Source organism: Nelumbo lutea, chromosome 1 (genome assembly GCF_056320005.1).
Source record: "Nelumbo lutea isolate HS-2025 chromosome 1, American lotus-T2T, whole genome shotgun sequence".
In the NCBI taxonomy this organism is placed as follows: Eukaryota; Viridiplantae; Streptophyta; class Magnoliopsida; order Proteales; family Nelumbonaceae; genus Nelumbo; species Nelumbo lutea.
This window is the reverse complement of record NC_142684.1, coordinates 220964641-220992624: the sequence shown is the minus strand read 5'-3', so window position 1 is coordinate 220992624 and position 27984 is coordinate 220964641. Positions and strand designations below refer to the sequence as shown.

At 39.9% G+C, this 27984-nt stretch overlaps 1 protein-coding gene across 1 annotated transcript; it reads right to left on the bottom strand.

Moving 5' to 3' along the window:
- On the bottom strand, positions 1-27982 carry LOC148881173 (SPFH/Band 7/PHB domain-containing membrane-associated protein family). Its single transcript, XM_088963471.1, has 10 exons — positions 27709-27982; positions 27366-27610; positions 27011-27254; positions 26761-26910; positions 18525-18582; positions 18349-18441; positions 17989-18087; positions 17626-17717; positions 1211-1270; positions 1-634 (listed from the first exon to the last, which is right to left on the bottom strand). The coding sequence occupies exons 2-10, from the start codon at positions 27584-27586 to the stop codon at positions 371-373; spliced, it is 1281 nt and encodes a 426-aa protein (XP_088819597.1). The 5' UTR covers positions 27587-27610; positions 27709-27982; the 3' UTR covers positions 1-370.
- Between the last annotated feature and the right edge of the window lie 2 nt (positions 27983-27984).

The window sequence follows — 27984 nt, the reverse complement described above, 5'->3', positions numbered from 1 at the left end:
TTAGGCAAACCGAGAAAGAGCAATGCCATTACGAACCTTGTCATTCGCAAAAACACTAAAATCACAAAAGGACAATCAAGTTGCTGGTGGAAATAGACGAGGTTATGCAGGTGTCTCCTTTATGATTTTAATGTCTCCTGATGAAGAAATAGCATCCTAGAAAACGGTCAAAGTGGCCAAAGGTGCAGACCCCTAAATTCTGCTGTAACAAAGCAGGATTATCAACATCAAGACTAACAAACCGCTGTTTCCCCCTTTGCCTTCATTTGAATCTTCAAAGTCAATTATAGAAAATGAGTAAACAATAGTGTTTCCGACAAAATTGATTTGTATGACCGGGTCTTCATCCTTACGATAATCATCAACAGTATCAACTCTTCTCTTCCTTCTTGGGGCTCTGCAGGGAGAAAACTGGTTCTCTCCAATCAGCCTCTGCTTCTGCATCAGGTGCAGGGATCTCGACTCCAGTTTGCCCAGAATGATCACTGTCCGTGTTGCCTGAGGGTCTAGACTGGGATACCTCATAGGTGCCAACACCGGTACTGTTGCCAATCAGGCTTTTGTATATGGTCAGAGCCTGGGCCATCATACTCGCAGGATTGGCAGCAGTGCTAGGGAGCAGCATTGTTGTTCCCTGTGGAGAAGTAAAAAAGTAAAAACATCAAAATCATGAAAAGATCGACTATTCCAAACATTCAGAGGGTGTTCGCCAACATGTATGATATTGTTTTTAAAGCAAGAATAACTGCCACATCAGCAAAATCATATTTTTTGCCAATGCTGCAGAATTCTTGTTCCCTATGAAGAAGCAAACAAAAAAGTAGAAAACATCAAATTCATGAAAACATTGATTATTCCAAACATTTAGAGGGTGTTCGCCTATATGTATGATATTGTTATTCAAAGCAAGAATAACCGCCACATCAGCAAAATCATATTTTTGCCAATGCTGCAGCATGGTTGTTCCCCATGGAGAAGCAAACGAAGCATAAAAATTAAATTCATGAAAACATTGACTATTCCAAACATTTAGAGGGTGTCGCCAACATGTATGATATTTGTTTTTCGAAGCAAGAAAAACTGCCACATCAGCAAAATCATTTTTTTTCCCAATGCTGAAGCATTTTTGTTCCCTTTTTTTTATTTTGAAAAACAAAACCATACACATGCACGGAGACGCCCTTAAAAGTACTGCAAGTCCGCTACTAACCTCCTTGGCAATGTTACTGAACGCTTGGATGTATTGCTCAGCTATTCTCAAACTAGCTGCCTGAAAAAAGTCCAGAAAAACCTTGAGATTCAATGCTAATCAGAAACATTTTTTTCTTGAGAGAAAGTATTGAATTGTATTATATTGATAGATATAAAGAAAAGATACAGTACAACAAGATGCTGTGCTCAAAGGGAAAAACAAAAGCTGCCCCTGCAGCACTAACCCATCAAGCCGTGATTTATAAAAGATTTCTCTGTACAAAAAAAAAAAAAAAGAGAAAAATTAAAATCCACACTTTTAAACAGTCTGTGTATCCAGCCATTAAAAGACCTTCCTCAACACCTTTTGAAAAACTGTATTAGCATAGCTGCATTTGTTGTTGAACATTCTTGCATCTCTCCTGCCATAAACACCAGAAACCACGTCAGGGGTCATATTTCAAGCTAATTTTCCTCTTTTATTCAGCCCTCCATCCCTGCACAAACTCGACTGGCCCTGGATTGCTCTTTACTTCAAACAGATTCCATATATTAGTCCATACTTCATAAGAAAAACGGCAGTGTAGTAAAAGGTCGTTCAGTAATTCTGAATGTCCTGCACACAGCGCACAGTCAACCAAGTCCAACAACATTCCCTTCTGTACCAAGCTGTCTCTAGTCAGAACTCCATTCAGGTAGGTAGTCCAGATGAAGAAAGCAACTTTTGTAAGTACACCCTCACACCAAATGATATTGACAGGGACTGAATGTTCTAAAGCCAACAAGTGCATTGTAAAGAGAATTCACAGAGAACATTCATGATTTCTCCGACTGCCACTGTCTTCTGTCTGAGCTTCCAAACTCCACCCGTGTGCTGTATAGTAAGTGCAGAAATTCCACCATAGCATCCAGATCCCAATCATTTAGGTGCCTTCTGAACTGCAGGGACCATACCATCCTTCAAAAACTTCATCCATGTACCTTCTAAACTCCTGGGACCCAACTGAAGTTTCTATCTCCATATTTGGCTTGCACCACCCTCTTCCTCAGCCCACCCTGATCTTCCCCAAATCTTCAAAACCATTTCCCCAAAAGAGCAATATTCACATTCTTAATCCTCTTCACATCCAATCCTCCTTTGGGTCTTGGTTTGCAAACCTTGTTCCAATTGGCAAAACCCTCATTTTCTTTCAATGAGAGCCACCATAAAAGCTGGGACTGGGGGCACCCTTTTTTTTATTCTTTTTTGGGAGGGTGAATAAACATGTACAAGGGTTGACTTTACAAGGGAAGTATTTATGGAGCTGGAGAAGATTAAATCTTTTAAGATCATGACAGTGAAGCAGGGGTGGGAAATAATTGAATTTGGGGTCTAGAAGGCCACAGAGGTGGTTGTAGGATTGTAAAGGGAGGGACGAAGGGGATGTAAGCCCTCTATTGGGTGGGTGATTTTTGGAGTAAAATGTTGAGAGTTGTGTTGGGTGAGTTTTGCATCTACACGAATCCTGTTCCACCATTGCGCTCTATCAAGAACCATGTTTTCTGTCAAGTTGTCTTACATCTCAAGCCCAGATAAATAAGAGTTCTCAGTTGGCAGTTGGCATGATCAAAGCCCCTCCTTCCCCATGACAAACACATCAAATGGATAGACCACAAAAGGTTGGGATCAAGGCTGAGAAGTGGTAATCTGCAAATAAGAACAGTACGCCAGAAAATATATCTATTCTATAAAGCAGATATCCCACTAGCATGGAGGACACACAGAAAATCTACAGTGAACCTCCTCATATTTTCTGTCCACTATTAATATCACATGTAACACATGCCTTCCCTCTCACTTCAATAATGCATGTATAAATTATCAAGATCGAGAGAGAGAGAGAGAGAGAGAGAGAGAGAATCATCTAAAGCATGGACATTAATGCTTTCTTGATGTATGACAAATAACGTATCTATCAACAGAGTAGGTACACAATAAACTACTGATACACAAAAGAAGGTTTATTATCTGTTCATAGTATGGCATCAAAAAATGAAATTTTATTTTTTCATAAAATTTTAAATTATATGTTCATAGTATGTGAAAGAAAAAATATTGCATGGGCCCAAACTAGGCCAACCTTGGCTTGGCTTTGGGTCTGACACAAAAAGTAGGGGGTGGGCTTATCAGTTATCACAAGCCCATAATGACTCACATGTGGGACTTGGCTTGGCTTGTCTTGTCTATCCTTTTATGGATGAGGGCCTTACACCTCTCCACCCCTTGCTTAGCTAACCCGTCAGCAAAAGAATTAGCTGATCTTTTTACCCAAATGATTTTAACTTCCTTTCCTCGAACCAGCCATCTAAATTTCCTCCTCACATTACTGAAATGCCATAAACCACTGTTGTCTTTATTCAGCCATCCTACCACCACCTCCGAATCCCCCTCATTTATGAGTTTGTTGATATTCATCTCCCTAGTTTTCTGTATTCCTTCCATAATTGCACGGATCTCGGCTCTGAGAGAGTCACCCACTCCAATTGGGCCTGAAAACATGGCTAGAACAACCCCATTCTCATCCGTAAAAACACCCACAATCCCTGATTGCCCAGGATTCCCTCTGCGACTCCCACCAAAGTTTAGTTTTATGAAACCTGCAGGTGTGGGGGGGTCTAAGACATATTCATCACTGTTTTGGTCTGGGAACAGTTAGCAATCTCACCCCACTTCCTTAACATGTCATCCATTGTATAATCTGTGAATAGCTATAGGGGTGTCATCCACTGTACGACCCTTATAAGGATCAGAGCCCTCAATTCTTCAGCACCTCTCTCCACATCAGAGAATATCCTGGAGTTTCTTTCTTCCCACAAGGGCCAGCATACCGCAGCCCTCAATCCTCTCCACATAGTCCTTCCCCTTTTCATACGCCACCTGAAAAAATAAGGGGAAAACAAACTTTGCAAATTTGATGGAGGGTTCCAACTACACCCAAATAGACTTCGCAAATTGGCAAGACACCAGTAGATGAAAACCAGTCTCCCCATCAGCTTTACAAAGAACACACCAGTGAGGAGACAAACAAGTATTGGGTATTTTCTTTTAGTGTTGAATCTTTCTAGAAAGGCTTCCCAGCAAAAACTACCAACCCTAGGAGGAATTGGTCAACACCAAACCTCATTAACAAGAAAAGGGAGGGCTACAGGACTGGTGGACTGGTTTAAAACTTTGAAGAAAGAGGCATAGGAGAAAGAACCAATGGGGGTGGGGGTCCAACTTCTAGAGTCCACCATTGCAGGGTCCAAGAAAATATTGTCAAGAAGCTGAAGGAGATTCGAAATCTTGTCAAGGTCTAAGTCTCTCACAGTCCTTCTCAAGCCCAAATTCCACCCAAACCCAGAGATTGAGGAAGAAAGGGTGGTGAAAGAGGAAACTGACTCATTTTTAAGGTTAAATAGGGCATACAAAGAAGGAAACCGGTCCTTTAGGGGGCCATCCCCCACCCAAGTATGTTCACAGAATTTTATGGAATTACCTGAATTCAAATCATACTTGGTAAGAGGGGAAACAACTGGTAACAACTCATGGATGGCTTTCCAAGGTGAAGCACTTGTGGTCCTAGCTCTGATTCCCACATCCCATCCATTCAGCTCTAGCCATGTATGCTTGCCATTATCTTGGCCCATAATTTCTCCTTCTCCAATGGGAATCCCTATAGCCATTTCCCCATAAGGGCCAAATTCCTTTTTCTAATGTTCCCGAGCCCCAAACCACCATTGTCTTTGCTCTTGGTCACCATCTCCCAGCTTACTCTATGGTCCCTCTTCTCTTCTCCCGGCTCCCAAAGGAAGTCTCATCATCTTTTCCAATCTGCTAGAGACCTTTACTAGGATTTTGAACACTAAAAGGAAATAAATAGGAAAATTTGCAAGTGTAGCCTTAATTAGTGTCATCCTCCCTCCCAGAGAAAGGTAATTCCTTTTCCAAGAGACAAGTCTCTTTTCAAATCTTTCCACCATTGGATTCCAGAAACTCTCTCTTTGGATTGTCACCCAATGACAACCCTAGATAATTCAAAGGCCATTCTGAGGCTTCACATCCTAGCACTTCTGCATTCTCCCTGATCTCTCCCTCCTCCATGTTCACACCCATAAACTTTTCTCAAAATTCACCTTCAAATTTGACATTTGTTCGAAGAGTTGTATCACCAATTTCATGTTCCTTATATACCCCATATTTCCTCTTTCACAAAACAGAATCGTATCATTTGCAAACTGTAGATAGGTGAGGGGGGTTTCCTCCCTTCCAACTCTCCAACCCTTAATAAGACCCCTAGAATCTGCTTTGTGAATCAATCTCCCTAAAACATTAGCAATCAGTGTGAATAAGAAGGAAGACAAGGGGTCTCCTTGTCTTACTCCCCTAATGGCTGGAAAGAAGTCAACCATTGTCCCGTTCACTAGTACAGAATAATGACAATTCCGAACACACCCCATAATCCATTTGCACCATCTGGTCCCAAATCCAAATTTAGTCATAACTTTCCTCAGAAAATCCCAGTCCACCAAGTCATTAGCCTTTTCCAAATCCAACTTACATACCACTCCCTTCTTCCTATCCTTCCTAAAATTCACCACACTCTCATTAGCAATTAGAATTTAATCTGTAATTTGTCTTCCACTCACTAAGGCTCCTTGATTTGGTGTAATAATAGCTAGCAATACTTCCTTCAGTCTCAGTGACAACACTTTTGCAAGGATCTTATACAAGCTATTTACCAAACTAATTGGCCTGAAGTCCTTTCGATGCAAAGCGTCTTTCTTTTTTGGGACCAAATCTAAGAAGGTGGAATTTACACCCGGGTTAACCACTCCTCTCCTATGAAACTCCTCAAACACCAACCGAAGGTCACCTTTCACCGTATCCCAACAGTCTTGGTAGAAAGCCACTGTGAACCCAGCCGGACCTAGAGCTTTTGTTCTATCCATAGCAAACACAACCTCCTTAATCTCTTCCAACTCAAACCTTCTCTCCAACCTTCTCCTGTTATCAAACCCTATTTCTGGCCAATCCAATCCTTCCAACCATACCCCCTTGCAGGCCTTCTTAGAATGGATTTAAAATGTCTCACAAATGCTCCTGCAATCTCATCTTGGTGTGTTAACTCAACTCCATCCACTTCCAGTTTGGAGATAAAATTTCTCCTTTTCTCCCATTTGCCAAAGAATGAAAGAAACTGGTATTCCTATCTCCCTCCTGTAGCCATTTACATTGAGATTTTTGCCTCCAGCTAATTTCCTCCTTATGTAGGCAGTCCTCAAGCTGACTTCTCAAACCTCTTCTTTGTTTCTTGTCTGCCTCTCTAAAATCTCCCCTTTCTTCTTTCAAGTCAAGGCTCTCAATTTGGTCCATTAATGTTCTCTTTCTTCTAACCTTCCAAACTCCAATTGATGTAACTCCTTGATCTTTGCTTTCAAAAATTGTAACTTCTTATGGAACCTCATCCCTTCCAATTCCACTACTGGGTTACACTCATTCCACCACTCCTTTACTCTTTTAGTTAACCCAGGGTGGAGCAACCACGTATTTTCAAACCTAAAGGGGGCAGGTCCACCACTCCTTTCCTCCTTGCAAATCATTATAGGCCAATGGTCAGAGGTCAATCTAGGAAGAGCCCTAGATTCTAAATTTCCCCAATGTTCTTCCCAATCCAAAGAGAACAGAAACCTATCCAACTTAGAGCATATGGGACTCGATTGGAGATTTAACCAAGTGAATGTCTTATGGGCTAAAGGTAACTCTTTGAGTTCAAAGGCATTCACAAACTGATTATCATTCCTCATACTAGTTGTCGCCCTTTGATTAGCATTGTTGGTTTCCTCCGTGAATCTAATCACATTGAAATCCCCACCTACGCACCAAGGCCCATCCCATAGCCCTCTAATATTTGCCAGTTCCTCCCACAAATCCTTTTTTTCTCTATAATCATTTGGTCCATAAACATTTGTGAACACCCACACAAAATTATCCTCTTGTTGCTTAAACTTCATTGAAATTGAGTATTTTCCAATCAGTTCCTCCAAACCTTCCACCACATCCCTTTTCCACATTGTCACTATCCCCCCTGAAGCACCCCAAGAGGGAGCAGCCACCCAGCTAATCCCCCTAGCTTTCCAAATACTCCTTAACCATCTATTATTAAACTCCATTCTCTTGGACTCCTGCATTAGTACAATGTCTAGGTCATACCTCTTTGATCGTTGCTCTTTTCCTCGCACTTCCTATACCCCTCACATTCCAACTCATTATCTTCATGGTCTTCTTTTTTACTCCCTTCCTCAAAAGCTACTACCTCCCCCCTTTCCTTCTATCTCCCTTTACCCCGAATTTCTTGTCACCTTCCACATCTCTTTTCAGTCTCTCAACTTCACTCAGTTTCCTTTCCTTTATTTTAATTTCCTTCTTCTATAGACCACCTTTCAAAACTGTTGAAGATTAATTAGTTTTATGATGTTCTGAGTAGATGTTTTATGTTAGTTGTTAGATAGGAGGTAGGGACCACAGTAGTTATGTGAGTCCAAATTTTGTTATGTTTTTTGAGTGATATATATGTTGTTTTATGTTTTTCCGCCCTATAAGGGCATAGTTGTCTTTGTACTGTTATATTCTTTTAGTATAAATAATAAGTGAAGGGGGCAGCCAGATTATTGCTCTCTTTTCCTTCAACTTCTCCTTCTCTCTTCCTTCTCTCTTCAAGAAACTACTTTCTTTCATATTTTTTAATTCAGCAGATTTCTACTTGGTATCAGAGCATCGCTAGGGTTTCTTGAAGCATTCTCATGCAGCCCTAGATCAGCCGACTGCATGTAGTAAAGGGCTGATCGATCTGCTGTAGATTGCCCAGTTTTGGAGTTTTTGGTGGGACCTATACATCAGGAAGGTGATCTACTGTTCGGCATCAAAATCATGAAGAACTGGAGTACAAGAAAGAGTCCCAGAAAAGTTGGACTCTTTGTTTTTTATCTAATCTTGGGCGCCCAGGTATTGTTAGTTTTCTTTTTATTTTCTGAAGAGGGCGGTTTGGTTTCTGAAATTTTCTAGGCCTCCCGGAGTGATCGATTCACTTTTCTCTCTGTTGGAAGGCATGGGGAGGAGAGAGATTTCCCTCCAATTAGGGTTTTCTTCTTCCGAAAGGGTTGGTTTCTGTGTGTGTGGTATTAAATTATTTTTGAAGGTCTCTAATCTATTTTTTCTTACTGTTGAACTGTTCAAAGTAAAATGGAGAGTTGGAATACCGAGATGAAATCTACCGGTACTGTGGGAATGGGTGTTGGAGGTAGTAGTGATATTTTTGGGTCTGGGATCATTACTATAGTAAAACTTGAAGGTACAAATTATTTGGAGTGGGCAAATCAGCTAAGATGCTATTGGTACCTGTGGAAAATTAGGATATCTCACTGGGGAGAAGAAACCTGATACAGACTCTTCCCGATGGGTGCAAGAGAATTGCATGGTAATGTCTTGGCTGTGTAATTCAATGTTACCTCATATTGCAAAAAAATTTCCTATGGGCTAATACTACTAAGGAGATTTGGGATGGAGTGACTGAAACCTACTCTCAGAAGCAAAATGAAGCCAAGACTATCAGTTAAGAAATCAGGTGATAAGTATGAAACAAGGAGAAAAACCTCTTGTTGTGTATTTCTCCATGTTGAAAACCCTATGGCAGGAAATAGATCACTTAGAAACTGTGGTATGGGAAAGTGTAGAAAGGAATAGGGTTTTTGAGTTCTTGGCAGAGCTGAACCCTGAATTTGACATTGCTAGGCAGCATATTCTTTCTAGGGGGGGGGGGGGTGACACTCTCTCAGGCCTATGCTTTTGTCTCTAGAGAGGAGAGTAGGAGAAATGTAATGCTGAGACCGCCTGGGATTGACCAACCGGCTATGGTTGGTACAATAAAACCTAAGCTGAATGGAGACAAGGGGAGTAGTGAGACTAGAAGGGAAGATAAGGACTTGGTGTGTGATTATTGTAAGAAGCCTAAACATACCAGGGACACTTGTTGGAAGTTTCATCCAAAACTTATGCCTGCTCGGATAAGAAACAAGAAGGGAATGCAAATGTAGCCACTACAGGAGACTCTTAAGCGCCTCTCCCAAACTGATTGGGAATCCATTGCAGTAGCAGCAGTGAGAACAGAATTGGAGAGGTTTGGACAGCATATGAGTAAGAAAGATTCACCCAGCTCTAGCCTTCCAGATGGACAGTAGAATGCAGGAGCCAACTACACCACTTCCTTTGCACATACAGGTAGTTCATATGCAACTGCGAATCTTGCATCCACTTTAGGTAAGGAGGGACCTCCCTGGATTATAGACTCAGGAGCATCTGAGCATATGACTAATGCCCCTACCATTTTCAGTTCCTATCGGTTGTGCTCTGGTAGAGACAGAGTCTCTACATCAGATGTTTCACATATGCCCATTGCTAGGGGAAGGAGACAGTTAGAGTGACCAATGATATAACTCTGTCATCTGTTTTACATGTCCCTAGACTTTATACCAACCTATTGTCTGTTAGTTCTTTGACAAAAAAATTGAATTGTTCTGTGACATTTCTTCCTGGTAATTGTGTTTTGCAGGATCTGGAATCAAAGAAGATGATTGGGAGTGGTCATGAGGTGAATGGAGTCTACCTTCTGGATGAGATTCCGAGACATCAGGGCCATCATGTTAGCAGCAACAGTAGTAGTGGGTTGGAGTTATTAAATTAGATTATGCTTTGGCACAATCGCTTGGGACATCTTTCTTTTAGTTCTTTGAAATGTTTTTTCCCCGAGTTGTTTGAGTCTGTTCAATTATCTACTTTGGAGTGTGAGAGTTGTTAGTTAGGAAAGCATTGTAGACAGTCTTTTAAACCAAGTAATAAAATAAGTACTGCTTTTAATATTGTTCACACTGATGTATGGGGGCCATATCAAATCTTCCATGGGAGGATTCCGTTACTTTCTCTTGTTTGTGGATGATTATACATGATATTCTTGGATATATTTGATGAGGTTCCTAACTTAGTACAGCAATTCCACCAGATGGTTTTCACACAATTTGGAGTGAGAACTAAGGCTTTTAGATAAGATAATGCCAGAGAGTACTTTGAGAAGGACCTAACCACGTATCTCTTAGAACATGGTGTAGTTCATCAGAGTAGTTGTGCATATACACCGCAACAGAATGGAGTTGCTGAGAGGAAAAACAGACACATTGTGGAGGTGGCAAGGAGTCTTATGGTGTGTGCTTCAGTTCTTGTGCAGTTCTGGGGAGATGCAGTTCTTATAGTCGTAGATGTGATTAACCGTGTTCCTTCACGGACTTTGGGGTTTAAGGTGCCATTTAGCCTCATTTTTCCAGATGGAGAGATATTTCATATACTTCTGATGGTTTTTGGTTGTGTTTCTTTTGTTCACATTCTTGGCCCTCATCGCAAGAAATTGGATCCTAAGGCCAAGAAATGTGTTTTTCTTGGGTATGCTCAGAACCAAAAGGGGTATTGCTATTATGACCCAGTGTCGAGAAGCAGATTTGTCACTATGGATGTTACCTTTTTGAATCCACATTTTTCTTCTCGAGAGGTTCTCCTCAGGGGGAGAGTTTTGGGGAGAACTAACAATCTGTTCCTCTTCCTGTTTCTGTGGTGCCTCCATTAGTTCAGCCAGCATCATCATCAGTTCAGCCACCACCTGCAACATCAGTTCAGCCAGCATCGGTTCAGCCAATAGTTGCACCTCCAGTTTCATTACCTGAGCCACTACAGGCAGCCTCACAGCAATATCAACGCCGACAGATGATGGTTGACTCCACACATCCTCGACCAACACCACTCTCTGTCAGTCCTTCTGAAACTCTAGATTCGGGAGATACAGTTCCAGGCATTTCTCTTGAGCCTGAGCCTGAGCCTATTATGTTTTCTGATGATAATGTTTCTGTTCCTAACACCATTGTTGCAACTGATCCCACTAACCTTGATCTTCCCATTGCACTTCGTATGGAGAAGAGAAAGTGTACAACCCACTGCATTTCACACCATCTTTCCTACAATGCCTTATCACCCTTCTACGATGCTTTTCTTTCTTCCCTGGATTTTGTGTCTATACCAAGGAATGTTACTGAGGCCCTCTCCAAACCTAAGTGGAAAACAACCATGCATGATGAGATGGATGCTCTGGTCAAAAACCAAACTTGGGAAGTAGTTGATCTCCCCCCAGACAAGGAGGCAGTCGGATGTCGATGGTTATTCACAGTGAAGTATAAGGTCGATGGCAAGATAGAGAGGTACAAGGCAAGGTTGGTAGCAAAAGGGTATACTCAAACCTATGGTGTTGATGATCTAGAAACCTTTGCACCAGTAGTTAAGATGAGTTCAGTTCGTATCATTTTATCTCTAGCAGCCACCTATTCATGGCCCTTGTTTAAGCTTGATGTCAAAAATGCTTTCCCCAATGTTAACATACAAGAGGTATATATGGACATTCCAGCAGGCTTTTATGAAAATGTTGGTAAAGGAAAGGTGTGCAGACTCAAAAAATCTCTGTATGGACTGCAACAGTCACCTAGGGCTTGGTTTGACAGGTTCAGAGGGGCACTCATCTGTTTTGGATACACACAGACACAGTCTGATCACACCCTCTTTATGAAGAAGAGAGATGCTTTGGTGTCAATTATGATTGTGTATGTGGATGATATAGTAGTGTCAAGAAATGATCTGGAGGAGATTGATGATCTCAAAAAATCATTGCAGCAAGAATTTGAGATCAAAGATCTTGGTGAGCTCAAATACTTCTTAGGGATTGAAGTTGCAAGATCCAAGCATGGGATCTTCATTTCACAGAGAAAGTATGTACTTGACCTACTGCGAGAGATTGGGAAGCTAGGGACCAAACCAACAGACTCTCCTATTGATCCAAATCACAGAATTAATGGTGTGGATGGTGAATTGGTAAAGGATGTGGGGAGATATCAAAGAATGGTGGGCTGACTGCTGTATTTGTGTATGACATGACCAGATATTTCTTATGCCGTCAGTGTTGTGAGTCAGTACATGCATGCACCTCGGGTTCAGCATTGGGAAGCTATTGAGAGAATACTTACATATCTGAAAAAGCACCCTGGCAGAGGCATTCTTTTCTCAAATCATGAGAATCTGAAGCTAGAATCCTATACAGATGCAGATTGGACAGGATGCTTAGATGACAAGAGGTCTACATCAGGAGTGTGTACCTTTGTAGGTGGAAACTTGATCTCCTGGAGAGTAAGAAGCAAGCGGTTGTGGCAGGGTCAAGTGCAGAGGCTGAGTATAAATCCATGTCTCATGGTGCCTCTAAACTTCTTTGGGTTAGATCTCTTTTGAGTGAGATTGGGGTGAAAGCAGAGGAACCAATGATGTTATACTGTGACAATCAGGTTGCAATCAATATTGCCCACAATTCATTTCAGCATGATAGAACAAAACACATTGAAGTTGATATACACTTTATAAGAGAAATGGTAACAATTGGAGAAGTTTGTTTGCCTTATGTCTCTTCAGAGTTGCAGCTGGCTGATGGTCTCACTAAAGGGGTGGCAACGAACAAGCTTGAACATGATCTACGCAAGTTGGGAATGTGTGACATTTACTCCCAACTTGAGGGGGGGTGTTGAAGATTAATTAGTTTTATGATGTTTTTTTTTGAGTAGATGTTTTATGTTAGTTGTTAGATAGGAGGTGGGGACCACAGTAGTTATGTGAGTCCAAATTTTATTATGTTTTTTGAGTCATATATATGTTGTTTTATGTTTTGCCGCCCTATAAGGGCATAGTTGTCTTCGTGTTGCTCTATTATTTTAGTATAAATAATAAGTGAAGGGGGGCGGCCAGATAATTGCTCTCTTTTCTTTCAACTTCTCTTCTTCTCTTCTTCTCCTTCTCTCTTCCTTTTCTCTTCAAGAAACTACTTTCTTTCATATTTTTTAATTCAGCAGATATCTACTAAAACATTCAAGTCCTCCATTCTACATCCCAACTTCCCCATAAATTCTGCTATCAAGTCCTCTCTATTAGATCCCTCCACCCCTGTCCTCTCTAAATACTCCCCTCCATTTCTCTCCACCTCTTCTCCCCTTCCAACTAATCCCTCCCCTCTTCTCTCCTCTATATCCTTCCTCCACAACATATTTTGGTCAACTTCACTAAACATTTTCTCAATAATTTCCCACACCACCTCCATCCTATACCTTCCTTCCCTTACCTCCCCACAGTCCTTCAATCCCATCTCCCTAAACATTGAAGATCCACCACCTTGGTTGGTTCACATGCAAGGGCTGCAGGACTTGGAACGGGAACGAAATCTAGAGCATAGGACACAAAAAACACATTAGTATCACAAACCGAATTCACTTGGTTACCTGGGTTTGACTAGAAAGATGGAAGATCACATGAGAAGTTGTTCCCAGCCTCCCTATCTTGTTCGGATGGTTGGTAAATATCTGTCTCCCTGAGTTGGTTGGTAAGCATTTCAGTCCTTTGGGCAACATGGTAATCTGTCCTCTCTACCCTTTGTTTATCCCTTACTGATGCGTTCCTGCTCAGCCTTAGGTTCTCCCAATTTACCCCTTATTTGCGCTTTGCACAACCAGAAGTGTTGGGGAAGTGTTATTCCGATTATCATCTTCATCCTCATTTACTTCAACAGACCTAGGTCTTCTGCCATCATCTATTAGACTTCTCTGGCCATCTGGATTAAATCCCCACTTTTCCTATATGTCCCCCTGGAATATACTTGCAATGTTCAGCAGACCCAAATCACCTTCATCGCACTCATCAACATCGTTCACGCTTCCAATGCTGGTATCTTCACCTGAACTGTCTTTTGATTCATCGTTTATTGCGCAGTCCACCCATCCTTTGTCCACCTCCGCCCTTTCTTTCGTTCTCTCTCTTACATACCTTGGGTTCGGTTTCTCTGAGGAACATTGCAGTGAGCTAACGTCCTCATGATTTCGGCATAGCACCCACCGTAGGTCACCTTGCTCACTTTCTCTCTGCCGCTGCATCTTTTTCCCTTGAGATCGCACGACTATGGAAGAAGATAGACCATATGGTCTGTCTACAATCGGCCATTTTTCTTTCCTTTTGCCCCGACCTACGTGATGTTTTAAGTTATCACGTGGGTCACTTAAGTTGCACCCCGGTTTAGTAGCCGATCCGCCCAGAGATTCAATCGGTTCAGACTAGGCCTTTTGGCGGTTTGGTCCACTTAAATTATTCGCCACGTCAGCGAAAGAAAAGTGGCCCGCCTTATCTTTGTTTAATTCAAAACCATTTGAATTAGCTTCCTTAATGGGCAGCCTTGTCGCTTGGTATTCCCCGGCCGAAAAATTAAAAGCTTTCTTGGTTTCCTCCTTCAACTCCTTTTCACAACTCAATCTCTTACCTCCACGTGTCCACCACAGATACGATATGTATTGGTCGATACGGCCCAATACATATTGATATTTTGAACCTTGGGCCTTGCCTAGGAGGAGATTTCTCATATGTGATCTATACATGTGTCAACTCCTGAATATGTATAATATAAATTAAAATTTTTATATAAAATATTTAAAATATAAATAAAATGTATTTGTATATTAGCATATAAAATATATATTATATAGATATAACATTAAATATATTATTGTATATAGTAGATAATATAATATTTTATAACATAAACATATTATATGTACACATTATTAAATATATTATATAGACTGCATGCTGGGCTGGGCCTGAAATGTTGGGCCAGGCTCAGCCTGGAAATTTGTGGGCCCAGATTTGATCTGGGCCTGAACACAAAATCTAGGCCCAAAATTTCTGAGCCAGGCTGGGCTGAAAATGATCACCCCTAGTGGAAACCCCATCACAACACCATCAAACATCAGTATGAGGTAGAACAGGATAGGGAATCCTAAACTTTCAGCTCTGGTTTTGGACTTTGTGGGGTAAAGAAAGGACTTTGGGTGATAAAGGATGAAAAACAGGGATGGAGAAGCAACTACACAGTTTACTACCCACCAAAGAGAGCCCAAATATCCTAAAAGAAAAAACTCGAAGAGCATGGCATCTAGCCACACATTAGGAATATCACCCATACATGTATATTAAATTCATGGGGAGATGTTTCCAATGTGCGGATGGATGCCCATGCTCTCAGAGTGTTCGCACCTTTCAGGAGATCCCATCTCTACCAAAGAAAGAGCAACTCTTGCTGCACCAAAGAGATAGGAGAAAAAATAGGTGAGAGAGAGGGGGGAGGGGGAAAACTGGCAACAATTAGAATTCACTAAACCAACTTTATTTCATCACAATTACAACGGTTCTATTTATAGACCCACCATGTAGGATGCCCTTTACAGACTCCACCTATCCTACCAAAACTAACTTAACATAAAGACACTGGAAATTATCAATAATAGTAAATCATGATTATACTATAAATAGAAATATATGAAATACTATATATAGTAAGCCTAAGAGTTACCATAAATAATAATTTTTAAAATGACAGTAAATTTCTAGAAAACTTAAAACACTATTCCTGAGACACCTAAAACTAGAAAATAAATTTTAAAAACTAAAAAAATATCAATATCCCTATCACCCAAAAATTCTGAATTCTGAAATTGGTTAGGAATTGGATGATTTTTTTTTTATGAATAACAGAATGAATTTAGGCTGAGGCCACCATTATTTTATTAATCCATAAATTGTGAGCTGTGACCTGATTGCTAATGTGTTGCCAGAATGGGTGTGTCCTCTGACTACAATAGTTCTGCATATTGTTTTCATCAGCACTTTTGTAGTGACTGTATTGGTCAGTTAACATACCCATGTCATATCAATGGACTTGCAACTGAATGCAGTGCAATCTATGAACCTCTATGAAACCCAACTTGTGACAACCTATGTTGCATATGAAAGCCTATGAAATATGAACTAATGCAGGAGCCAAGTGGGCAGACATAGAATATCTGAAAATTTCATGTAGTTTTGTTTTTGTAGACAATAGACGTTTCGTGGTCATTTCTAATGTTGTTTGTTAGGTCTGGACACCTTAGGTTGTGTTTGGTAAGGCTGCCGAGTGCATCTCTTGGTCTTTTTCCATTTGGTACAAACAGCTCCACATAGGGTGGCTAATGGGTGGGTTGGGTTGGGTGCGGGTTGAATACCAACCCACCCATATTGACCCGTTGACCCAATTGCCACCCATATTTATTGGGTGTTAGTGGGTCACAATCCACCTTGACACTGACCCACCCTTATGACCAGCTAACTCAATTCAAATATTTTTTTATGAATAACTCAATGCAAATATTAAGAAGATACAAATATTTTAACCAACAAAAAATACAAATATTAAGAAAAACACAAAAAATAATAAAAACGCAAGATTATAGAAAAACACAAATTGATAAAAACTGCAGAAAAAACAAGGAAAATGATAAAATTATTTATATATATAGAAATTGCATAAAATGCATAAATCGATAAAAATTCAAAATAATTATATATTTCAATTCAGAAATTGTTGAAAAACAAAAAAAGATAAAAAAACAGAAATTGTATAAAACACATAAAATGATAAAAAAATAAAAAAGTATATACTTCAACCAAAAATAATAAATCGTAGAAAAATACTTAAAATTATAAAAAATCAAATATATATTTCAGATAATGCCAAAAATACAGAAAATAATAAAAAATTAATATTTATAACCAAAAAAGTAGAAATTGAAGAAAATACATTAGCTGAAGTGGCTGAAATGAATGACACATTATTGTGCCTTTTAGTGAATAATATAATCAAAAAATATTATTCATCAAAAAGAATATAATAAAAAAATATTTGATTTGAGTGCACATTAGGGGTGCAACTTGGGTGGGCTCAGTTGAGCTTTTGTAAAATTTTGAAGGGTCCTAGGCTCCTATCCTTTTTCTTTTGAAGGATAAAAAAGGAAATTTCATTAACCCGAAAAAGGCAGTACATCTCAAAGTGATGGTTGTCAAGTTGACAAACCAAATACAAATCAGATATCAAACTGTAAAGGAATAAAAATTACTAGGCTCCTAGCCAAATGCAGTGTAAATCTTCATAGTACTTTGTTCTCCTTTTTAATAAAATCTTCTTTTATTTTACTCCCCAAAAAATACTTTTCATGACTCCTAAAATGATTTCATATAGCCATCTATAAGTAGTTGGGCTAAAGATTTCATAATAAATTATGATGCAGTTAGTTCTTTTATAGTCTAGACAAAAGAACTTTCTAAAATAATCCCACAGAACAAGTGAATAGCATCCAAGAGAGAGAGATCTTTGTCACATAAGACAGACTAAATTGCTAGACCTTTAAGAAAGAGAAGGAAAACAATCTAACCTCAACACCTCCACCTGTTTTGATGGCTTCAGATAGCAAAAAGATCCCTTTTGCAGTTGCTTGTGCTCTAGCAAGGATGGCTTCTGCTTCTCCTGATGGTTTGAACAAGAGTTGTCAAAGAACCAAAACACAACAAGTTTGATATCTCATTACTGTTTTCACCACTATCATTGTCCAAAGCCTTTCCCCAACAATTGGGTTGACTAAAAAATAGTGACCATCATCATCTGGCCAACTATAGAACTTCTCTAAAACATGAATACATGATATTTACTGCCCATTTGGACTTAAGCTCACTTTACATGAAAACAAAACCTACATATATGCAAGGTTAAAAAGATAGATAAAAGTTGACTAAGTTACCTTTTGCTCTATTCACTTGATCCATCATTGCAGCTTCTGACTCTAAGATCACTGAGCTTTTTTTCCCATCTGCAATGTTAATGTTTGCCTGCCTTTCTCCTATCAATTCGAAAATGAGATCTCCATCATCAGAAACGTTAGAAAATTGAGAAATGAGGGGCTTCACCTAAATATCGGCTTGGACATAAGGCATAATTACGCAAGCCACTACCCCATCATTTTTTAAATCATTAACCAAATTAGTAGAACTTTATAAATCAAAATAAAACAAAAGAAGAAAAGAGTTCAAACAATAGGTAAATGTAAAAGAACAAGTACTTTCACTTCAAAAGAAAAAGTTATTAGGGACAAAACGAACACCTTCTGACTCAAGAACTTGAGCTCGCTTTCTACGTTCTGCTTCTGCTTGCATCTCCATAGCTGCTCTCACTCCAGGAGGAGGAGATATATCCCCTAGAAAGAATATGACCATAAATATGTACAAGCCGCTAGGACAAAACATCCACTAAATAAAGGAAGATAAGACTTTGTCTTACTTATCTCATAACGTAGACACTTGAGGCCCCAATTTGTGGCAGCCTCATTGATTGATTTCTGCAACACCAATGTGTGGAACAACCACTTAACATAATTAGAGATGAATCTGAAGAACAACTTTACTAGAAATGTATGCTGTAGCAAATACAAACATCTAGATAGGGTGACAGGAAAAAAATGGTTTTATAATTGGTTCAAGCATGTGAAACATTCAATCCCTTTATTTCTCTACCAATCACATTACTCTAACTCTATAAGCCGTTTTGTACCAAGCCACTTGAAGCGTGCCCAAACAAGTCTATGCCAGGATTAAATTCTCAAATATGTACTTAAAAAGTTGGTTTTATAATTTAGTTATAGTTCCTTATCTGTCAAAATATGTCTTGTATTAGGAAGAATGAATTAACAATATTTTTAAAATATTTCTTGGAGGCAAGATGCAGGCCATAAAGTGCAAGGTGCACCTTTTGAATCACTGCTTTTTACTTTCTGTTATGTCCTATGATTATTGAAAGCATGCAAGACCCCAAGGTTTCTATATAAAAATATTTTTTATTATCTTGAAACTTGTTACATACACACTTTATTACTATAAGTGTTTCAGTCAATAAGCTAATCAAGAGTTTTAATTCATGTGCATTAGTATAAACCTAATGAAGGGGCCACAATCAGTGCTTTATCTATAGTCAACCCTAGAGTTTGATTCATAGCTTGTTCTTGATCCATTCTTCATAGCATCCAACCAAGAAAAAGGTACTTCTGGCAAGCTAGGGGTGCAACTTGGGCAGGCTAGGCCAGGTTTAAAGTCAACCTAAGCCCAACACTAATACATGGGCCTAAGGCCTGAGCCATATCCTAATATTAAGCCCGATCTGCCCAACCCAGGGCCAGCCCAAAGTAAAACTTGATACACTCAAATTGGGCTCTAGCCTAAGTTGGGATTAGAATGATCAATGGGGCCCAAGTGGCCCTATTGGGCCCAATATATTAAAAATGACCCAAAACCTATCTAACTATAGTTGGGCCAGGTCTGACTATTGAAGGGCTAAACCTGGGCCCAGCCCAACCTAAAAATGACAAAAAAACAGGGTTTTGGGCCTAGGCCCAGCCCTAGTTACAGGTTGGGTTGGTCAAAGCTCGGGTTAGGCCTGCCCTAGTTACACCCAAGGTTCAAAATTTCATCACATACCAGCCCATATCAGCCAATACGTATCGTATCGAAGGTTCATTGATATGCAAAATAGGGATGTTTTGGGGTTTGACCTATTTCAGGGAGTAGACAAGCCTAAGACCTAACCCCTAACATGTTTCTGAAAAAAAAAATAAAAGAAAAAGGTGGCCACAAGGTTCAAAGTACCAATACACCCTTTGCGCCATATTGGGGGGTATCAATATTTTGAACCTTGGTTACACCCCTATGGCAAGCATTTGGGAACTAATGGCAAACCCAGTATTCAAATAATTGGCACAAAACCTGATTGTAGTTTTTTGTAGGGTCTTGATTAGCCAACATGTCAGTCAAGCATCTCTTTTCCAAACTTTGGCTCACGCCTTGCCTCATCAGCATCATCTTCAACCTCTCGCATTTCCCCCCCCCCCAGCAATGCTTCGTGTTCCAATGCAATCAAAACCTTCATCCAAACTCCATCCTAAAAGACATCAAGCGATCGAGGTACTTCTTCCAACTTCACTCCAGCGATTTCCACCATTGCAGAGCTTAGATTTGAGGTATTACAAGATATAAACATCCCTCCTATCGTTGTCACTACCCTCTCCAGCATAGAATTCTCCCATAGATTGAAAAGAAGTCCAAACAATCTGATGGCAAAGACTCCATTATGAAACACCTTGTTGTTACAAGAGGATGTCTAGTTCTGCACCAAAATCACTCCCAACTCAGTTTCTAACCTGTCAAAATCCATTGTTCTTTCTCCAACATACAATATTGTTCGTCTTTTGTCAAAAGGGAATATCATAACTCCTGCATCCACTTGAAGTTTCTTTTTCAGCTCATCCGGTATGATTCCCTAGTCTGTAATCTCCTACCTACTTCCAAAACCATTCTTCTCTGTTTCCTTCTAACAACATTTTTTGCACTTTATAGACGCTACTTACGAATTACAATCACTTCTCGTTCTACCTCTTTATTTTGATTGCTTTGATAGACTTCTCCTTTGGTTAAACTATCAACCTTCATCGTCATATATTCTTGTAGCTTCTGAGCGAACAAACTCCAACCTAGAGTTGTAAAATGAGTCGTGTTGGGCCAGCACAGCACAGCCCACGTGCGGCCTGTGCAAAGTGCAGGTTGGACCAGGCCTCCCCTCCCCTGGATATTTTGGGGTCGGTCCGAGCCCACACAGGCCCATGTCAAGCCATGGACCAGGCCAAATCTATTTATTTAAAAAATTGAAAAAAAAACTTAAAATTTTAATTTCATATGAATTTTGATGTATAAAATTTATATACAATAATTAAATAAAATAGTATAATAAAATTGAAAACAATTGTTTATTTTATTAATATATTATTATATAATTATAATTTATATAATATTATATATAAATATATAAATATATAAATATATAAAAGATATAAATATTATATGTATAATATATATGGGCCAAGCCAAGCCAGCCCACAGGCCATGGGTGGCACGGCACAACAGTGCGAGTCGTGTCGGCCCGACCTGCCGACCTGAAACCCCAAGTCCGACATGGCACAAATGTCACGGCCCGTGGACCATTGGGCCGGACCAGCCCGATTTACACCTCTACTCCAACCCGACCCTTGTTTTCCTTTTGGGAGACAAACCAATTGTTTTCTATTGTTACCAAGAAACTCACTCACAGCCACAAACCAACCCTTGTAGTTGTATTTCAGAACCACCTAATACTTTCTTCTTGGAAGTTCCAACGAACTCATCCAACCATTTTTCTTCACTAAGAAAATTACTCCATTGATGAACCCTTTCAAACATTATGTAGCTTCCCCTGTTAAGAAAATAGTTGCTCTTCCCTTTTCTCTTAATTTCAGAACTGAATGGTCTTTGCTTCTTCCTTCTTCTAACACCAGCTTCTTCGTTTCAATCATGGTCTCAACTCTCCATCTCATTGCTGAAATCTCCATTGTCATTGTCTTTTGTCAAACTTGAAATCTTCACTTCGTTTCAATCATGGAGAGCCCTCTTTGGGAGGATGAATGGGCTGTAATTGGGAAACTTTGTGAAATCTGTCCAAGGTGATATAGTCTGACTGAGCATCAGATTACCATTGATCAGTGCTACAAGATGGGGGGGGAGCAACTGGTTTGGAGCCAGAAATTCAAAAGGCCCCTGCATGATCAAGAAGTGGATGAGTGCATTCAGTTACTAAGTAAATTAGAACAATCAATGTCTCTTCTACTTTAGAGGGTGGTCTTTGGTGGAAAGAATGTAAGGATGGAAGGTTCTCGGTGAAGTCCTTTTATTTGGCATTGGTCAGGGACAACCAGGCTTTGGATAATGTAAAAGGTATGGGGGGAATCTAGTGCCTCCAAGAGTGGAGACATTTGCTTGGCTTGTAGCTCTTGATAGCATCCTGACCACAGATCACTTGAAGAGAAGAGGATTCATCCTTCCAAGCTTCTGCTACTTGTGTAAAATGGACGAGGAGACAGTTTGCCATATGTTTTTTTCCTGCAAAGTGGCAAATATCGTCTAGAAATTCTAATCTTTCCTTTTTGGAATGAGTGTTTTCAGCCATCATCTCCTGCAGAAATTTTCTCTAGGTGGTCAAAAATTAGAGGAAGCAAGAAAGCCAGAATCATGTGGAGCTGCATTCCCTTCATAGTCTGCTGGTCTTTGTGGATTCCTATAGTGTTATGTAGAACCCGAGCTTCATCATCATTGTCTTCTTCCTTAGTCCTTATGCCCCTCCTTCCAAAGCTCAGCATCAATAGAGCTGACAAGCCAGCACTGTACACCAGTCCACCTGATTCAACTTTTTTCTCCTTGGGATGTATTCTTACCTTGCCCCAACAACTTTAATGACCGCTGAGTACAAATCCCCCAAGAACAAACCCACAAAAACCCCTCTACATAAGTTTACCATTAGGCACAAAGCATACTATGACCAGAGATGAAATGGTTGCCCTAAAATTCTTATCACTACTCCTGTTGCAATGGATTTAGCATTCGCCAAAGGGAACCACTTCGAGATCATCATCTGCCCTTCTTCAGTTTCTACAGCTACTGCATTAATCTCTAGTGAGTCATCAAGCAAATCCAAGAGGGCTTTTCCTTTGTCAAAGGGAGTTGGCATTATCGCACCTTTTGGCTTTAATTTTCTACTTATTTCTACATCTACTTTGCTCAATCCAGCACCTCTTTCTTGTCCATCAACACCAACCATTGCTCAAACTCACCTTTGCTCTGGATGATGGACAGTTTTGACATTCCAGCATAACTGACCATATTAAGCTAATCAAAATATTTTTCGGCTTCTCCCCCTTTTCCAGCTCCACCTTGTGTTTTCCTTGAACAACACTTCTCTGCTGACCTTCAGCTGTTACAAACCTACTTTTTTTTTTTTTATAAATATGTTAGAAACCTACTTTGCTTCTCATCAACAAAAATCATGAACTGTTGAAACAATCTCAACAGGTACAACCATCCCTCTGCTTTCCTCCCTTCAAGGATGCATACTATCTGCTTTGAGCCCTGGCCAAAGAACTCAGACAAGGTTAAAAACCCGCCTTTCACATTTCTTCTTTCAGCAAAATATCTCCTTCCTTCTGTTTCCATTGATCCTTTCCAATCCAGATTTCTTTTGGAAAAGATTGCACCATCAAGAAAACCTTTAAACCACGAAATTGACTCCCCTACCAGCAAAACTGTTTTTTATCTTGCCATTCTCAATCCCCTAAACTTCAAAGTTGGAGATCCTCTCACCACCAATTCCTCAACTACAGAGGTCTTTGCTTCAATCTTCAACGTTCTTCTCCATCCTACAGCATGAACAAAACCTTCCTCCACCATTAAACTTTCAAAGGCACAAGAAAATGGTTAAATGGTCAACAGAGAAAGCCTACACATGAAACCACCACAACTAAAGACAGCCAAAGCATGTGTCAGAGGTCCCAATCTTCCATGTACATAATTTACAATTCCACTTCCAACTTTGAGAAAAGGTGGCCCATCCTTTCTCCCTGAGACCCCTTAGGCTGAAATAACATTTGTTATCAGTAAAGAAGATTTTTTATTAAAATATGAAGAAAGTTTAGTACAATAGCTTGGTATATTCTAAAAGCCTAATATACAAAAGATTTACACCAAAGCCCAGGATAAAACATCAATGTCTATAACCCCTTGTTTTACTAATGAATCCGCCATCCTATTTGCAATTCTTCTGACCCAATTATAGGTGTTTAACTCCCTTGAAAGACCTATTTCCCTGAAAACATGCCTATATATCCAAGGAACTTGTCACAAGCCTTTTGCCATGTGATTATCAGTTTCAAGTCCCCCTCTACTTCCAAGAAATGGAAACCAGCTTGCTTTGCTAATCTTAGACCTTGTAGTAAGGCCATCAATTTCAGCTTTCAGAGAGTCTCCCACTCCAATAAATCCGGAATACAAAGCCACCACCCTTCTTGAGAAAGCTCTAAATACACACCTTATACCTGCCAGCCCAAGATTGCTCTAGAATTCCTGTCAAAAAAAAAAAAAAACCTTTAATGTATTGCTTGGTGCCACTGCCTACCACATAAGTCTCCCTCTTTTCTTCAGCTGCCTCAAAAAACTTGGGCTAAAGAGATTTACCACATCTTGAGAGGGAATCCACCTGCACCGGTGCACCCAGAAAGAGAGCAAAATTACTCCCAAATAGAAAGTACAAAAGGGCAAGAGATTAGTAGATGGGATAAGTTTCACCACTTGCTTTGCAAAGGAAGCATATTTGAGGAGATAGGCATTTATTTAGCCTTCTTTTTTGCAGCATGTCACAGATATTTAACTTGCCAAGGAAAGCTTCCCAACACAAAGCTTGAAATTTAGGCTTACTCCAAAACTCTTTCACCTGGAAGTTCTCCCTCAAAGGATTAGAAAGTAAAAGGTAATTGAAAAAGGAGGTGCAAGTAAAACAAAAAAACACCCAGATCGGCTGACCAAACTCTAGAATCCCCCAAATTCTAAACCAAAAAAAAACTAAGTCCAATTTAGCTAGTAGTTGAACAAGGGGATCACATTCATCATCTCTCATTGCCCCTCCTAAACCCAAAGTCCCAATTTAAACCCACATGAGAGAAGGACCCAAACTTTGAGACAAGTTCAGGTTTACAACTAGAAAGAGTATAAAGTAAAGGGAATTGCACTTTGAGAGGAGACTCACCCAACCAAAGGTCCTCCCAAAAAAGGACTTTATTCCTACCACCTATATCAAAACGGGTAAAACAATGGAAAGTTGGGTATTCCAAGGAGAGTTTCAACTTTGAAGGGGAGAAAGGAGCTACCTTTGCATCCCAGTTGTTGTCCCACACACCATGAATACTTGCAATAACCCTATGCCACAACATCTCCCAAAGCCATTTTCCTAAGAGAGATGTGTTCCTAAGACTCAGGTTCCAATACCAAGCCCAACCCAATCCTTAGATTTTCTAACCTATTCCCATTTCACTAAATGGTCTTTCCTTTCTTCCTCTGGTTCCCAAAGAAGTCTCTCATAAACTTCTGTAACTACCCAGGTACTCTAACTGCAATACGGAAGGTAGAAAGGAAATAGATGGGTAGATTAGCTATTGTGCCTTTAATCAAAGTTATTCTCCCTACCATATACACTAAAGGCCAATCAATGATCCAAGGTTCAAAGTATCGATGCACACGAACAGGTGTATCGGGTGCTTCGATACTTATTTTTTAGTTTTTTCCAAAATTACTTCAGCGGGTCAATTTTAGGCATCCCTACCCCCTGAAAGTGCTCAAAATCCAAAACACCCCTTATTTGGGGTATCGAAAAGCGCCTGATAAGATACAATATGCCCGATACGAGGCATATCATATCACATTCTACTTAGAACCTTAGCAATCAAGGTGAACAAAAGGGGGATAAAGGTCTCATTGCCTTAGTCCTCTTTTTGTTGGAAAGAAATCTCTAGAAACATCATTTATCAAAATTTAGTAATGCACTGAGTTTATACATCCTTTTATCCACATTCTCCAATGATCACCTAAACCGATCTTCTCTAAATTCTCTAGGAGGAACTGCTAGTCTGCCAATCCACTAAACCATAAGCCTTTTCTAAGCCCAATTTTCAAATCAGACTCTTCCCTCCCAACTTCTTATCTGCCACACATTCATTTGCAATCAAAATTCCCTCAACAATTTAAAATTGGGAGATTAATGAGGGAAAAACTTTTTAAATCTTTCAGAGAGGACCTTCGCTATTATTTTGTAGAGACTCCCCACTAGACTTATGAGTCTGAAGTCCTTCGGTCTTGGCTTCCTTCTCTTTTGGCATCAAAGTTGAGTATTGCCACTCATTTTTTGGGTGGAATCTCTACAAATAGCAGTCAATTTGATTAATGGATTGCCATCAAAGGTGCTTTATAACCAGTCTCCATATCAGCCTTTTATGCACAGATGCACTTAAGAACTTGCCTTCAGTCTTCCCTTAAGTATTTGGGTGTGCGTGCATGATATGAGTCCCACAAAAGTCAAATCCAGCCCAAGGTTCTCAAGTGTCTTTCTTGGTTATTCCTAACCCTACTTCTAGTAAGTAGCTTGTCTATAAAAATGTTACATTTTTAACCAGTGCCTTACTTTTCTTCTTATGCCTTCTCTTATCCTTTTGTTGTCCTTATTCCTAATTCTTCTACCATTCTTATTAATGTATCAAGGATAGAATTTTAGGTGTATACCAAGCATAAGAAGGTAGTGTAAAATTCCCTCAATGGAAGAAAGCCATAACTCAAGAGATGGAGGCACTAGAAAGAATCAAACCTAGGAATCGACTGAACTTTACCAACACAAAAAACATGTTAGATGTGAGATGTACACAATGAAATTTGAAGCAGACGTATATAGCATTGAATTTCATCAAGAGCAGTATTTCATTGGGATTTTGGCCCTTTTTCCTTTGTTAAGACTACATGTTAAAGTTTTGAAACAGAGAACAAAAGCAGGCATCCATACGTGATACGACTAGGCACTCTTAAATAGAAAAATAGAAATAAAAATGAAAGGAGAAACCCAAACCAACCACAATGTTTTCATTTAGTGTATCCCTCTCTTCAAACGTCTTATCCAATGTGATTTTTCCCAGTTCACTACGCATTGTCGTCTGAGCGAGCTGAATAACTGCAAATATCGGATTCTCAACACCATACGATGCTAAGAACGCGTCGACAATCTGTAACCAAGAGAACATAATCATCAAAATAAACCCATAAAAAAAAAGATACATAAAGAATTTGCAAATAACAAAGGTAAATAAGTAATTTAAAATGCACCTTTACGTACAGTACTCCGTCAATCAAGATGCTGACATTATCTTTTGTTATAGCAGATTGGTCAGGAATGGGAATGGCCTCTTCCTTTAGGGAGTGCACATAAGCGATTCGATCAACGAGAGGAATCAAAAAGTGAATTCCCGAATCGAGGGTCTTCACGTATTTCCCGAATCGTTCAACGACGTAAGCCTTCTTTTCCGGGACAACTCGGATGCCCCAATTGGTCGGGGGCGTAGTTTCATATCTATCCTCAATTTCCCAAAATTAAGAAAGTAAATATAGACTAAGGTTCAGAGAAAACAAGAAAGAAGAATGGGACCAAATGATCAGAGTTTAGAGATGGAAACAGGCTGACCTTACACTGATATCATCTCGATGATGACGACTGCCTCGGAAATAGCGAACCGAGGTACGGACTGGGGTTGGGATTTGAGATGACCGAAAGGAGAGGGGTTGGGATCTTATCTCAAGCAGCGACGGCGACGACAGTAATGAGAGCTTTCTGCAGTCTCTTGATGCTTCCCCAATCAAAGATCTCAAAGCAGTCTTAACAGAGTTAACTTTCCAGATTGGCATTTCTTCTGTCTCGTTCCGTTAGAACTTAGAAGTAGGAAGAGAAAGAGAAAGTAAGCTAAATTAACAGCTTGGAGAGGACCCCAAAAGCCCTTGAAAAAAGCCCTTATTGCACGAAACAATACCTGATGTGAATGCGCAATCCTGCTTCTTCTTGGGCTTGTCTTCCTTTGTTACAGAGCCCTCAGTGGGAACTTGGAACCTGAAACTTGGAAGCAAGAAATGCAAAATACCCCTGCTCGGAGGTTGGAGCTCAGGGCTCACTCAGCATTGTAACCTGGTTGTTAGCAGACTTTGGCCGGGATGATCATTTTCAGCCCGGCCCGGAAATTCTGAATTGGGCCTAGGGTTTGCAAAATTCTGGACCGGGCCGAGACCAATACTAGCCCGGCACAGCCTGC

Coding starts and splice junctions, on each gene's coding strand:
- LOC148881173 (XM_088963471.1), bottom strand. CDS start 27,586: ATGCCAATCTGGAAAGTTAACTCTGTTAAGACTGCTTTGAGATCTTTG. Junction 18,442..18,524: donor GTGTCTACGTTATGAGATAA/GTAAGACAAAGT, acceptor TATTCTTTCTAG/GGGATATATCTCCTCCTCCT. Junction 17,718..17,988: donor TCAAGTGAATAGAGCAAAAG/GTAACTTAGTCA, acceptor TCAAACCATCAG/GAGAAGCAGAAGCCATCCTT.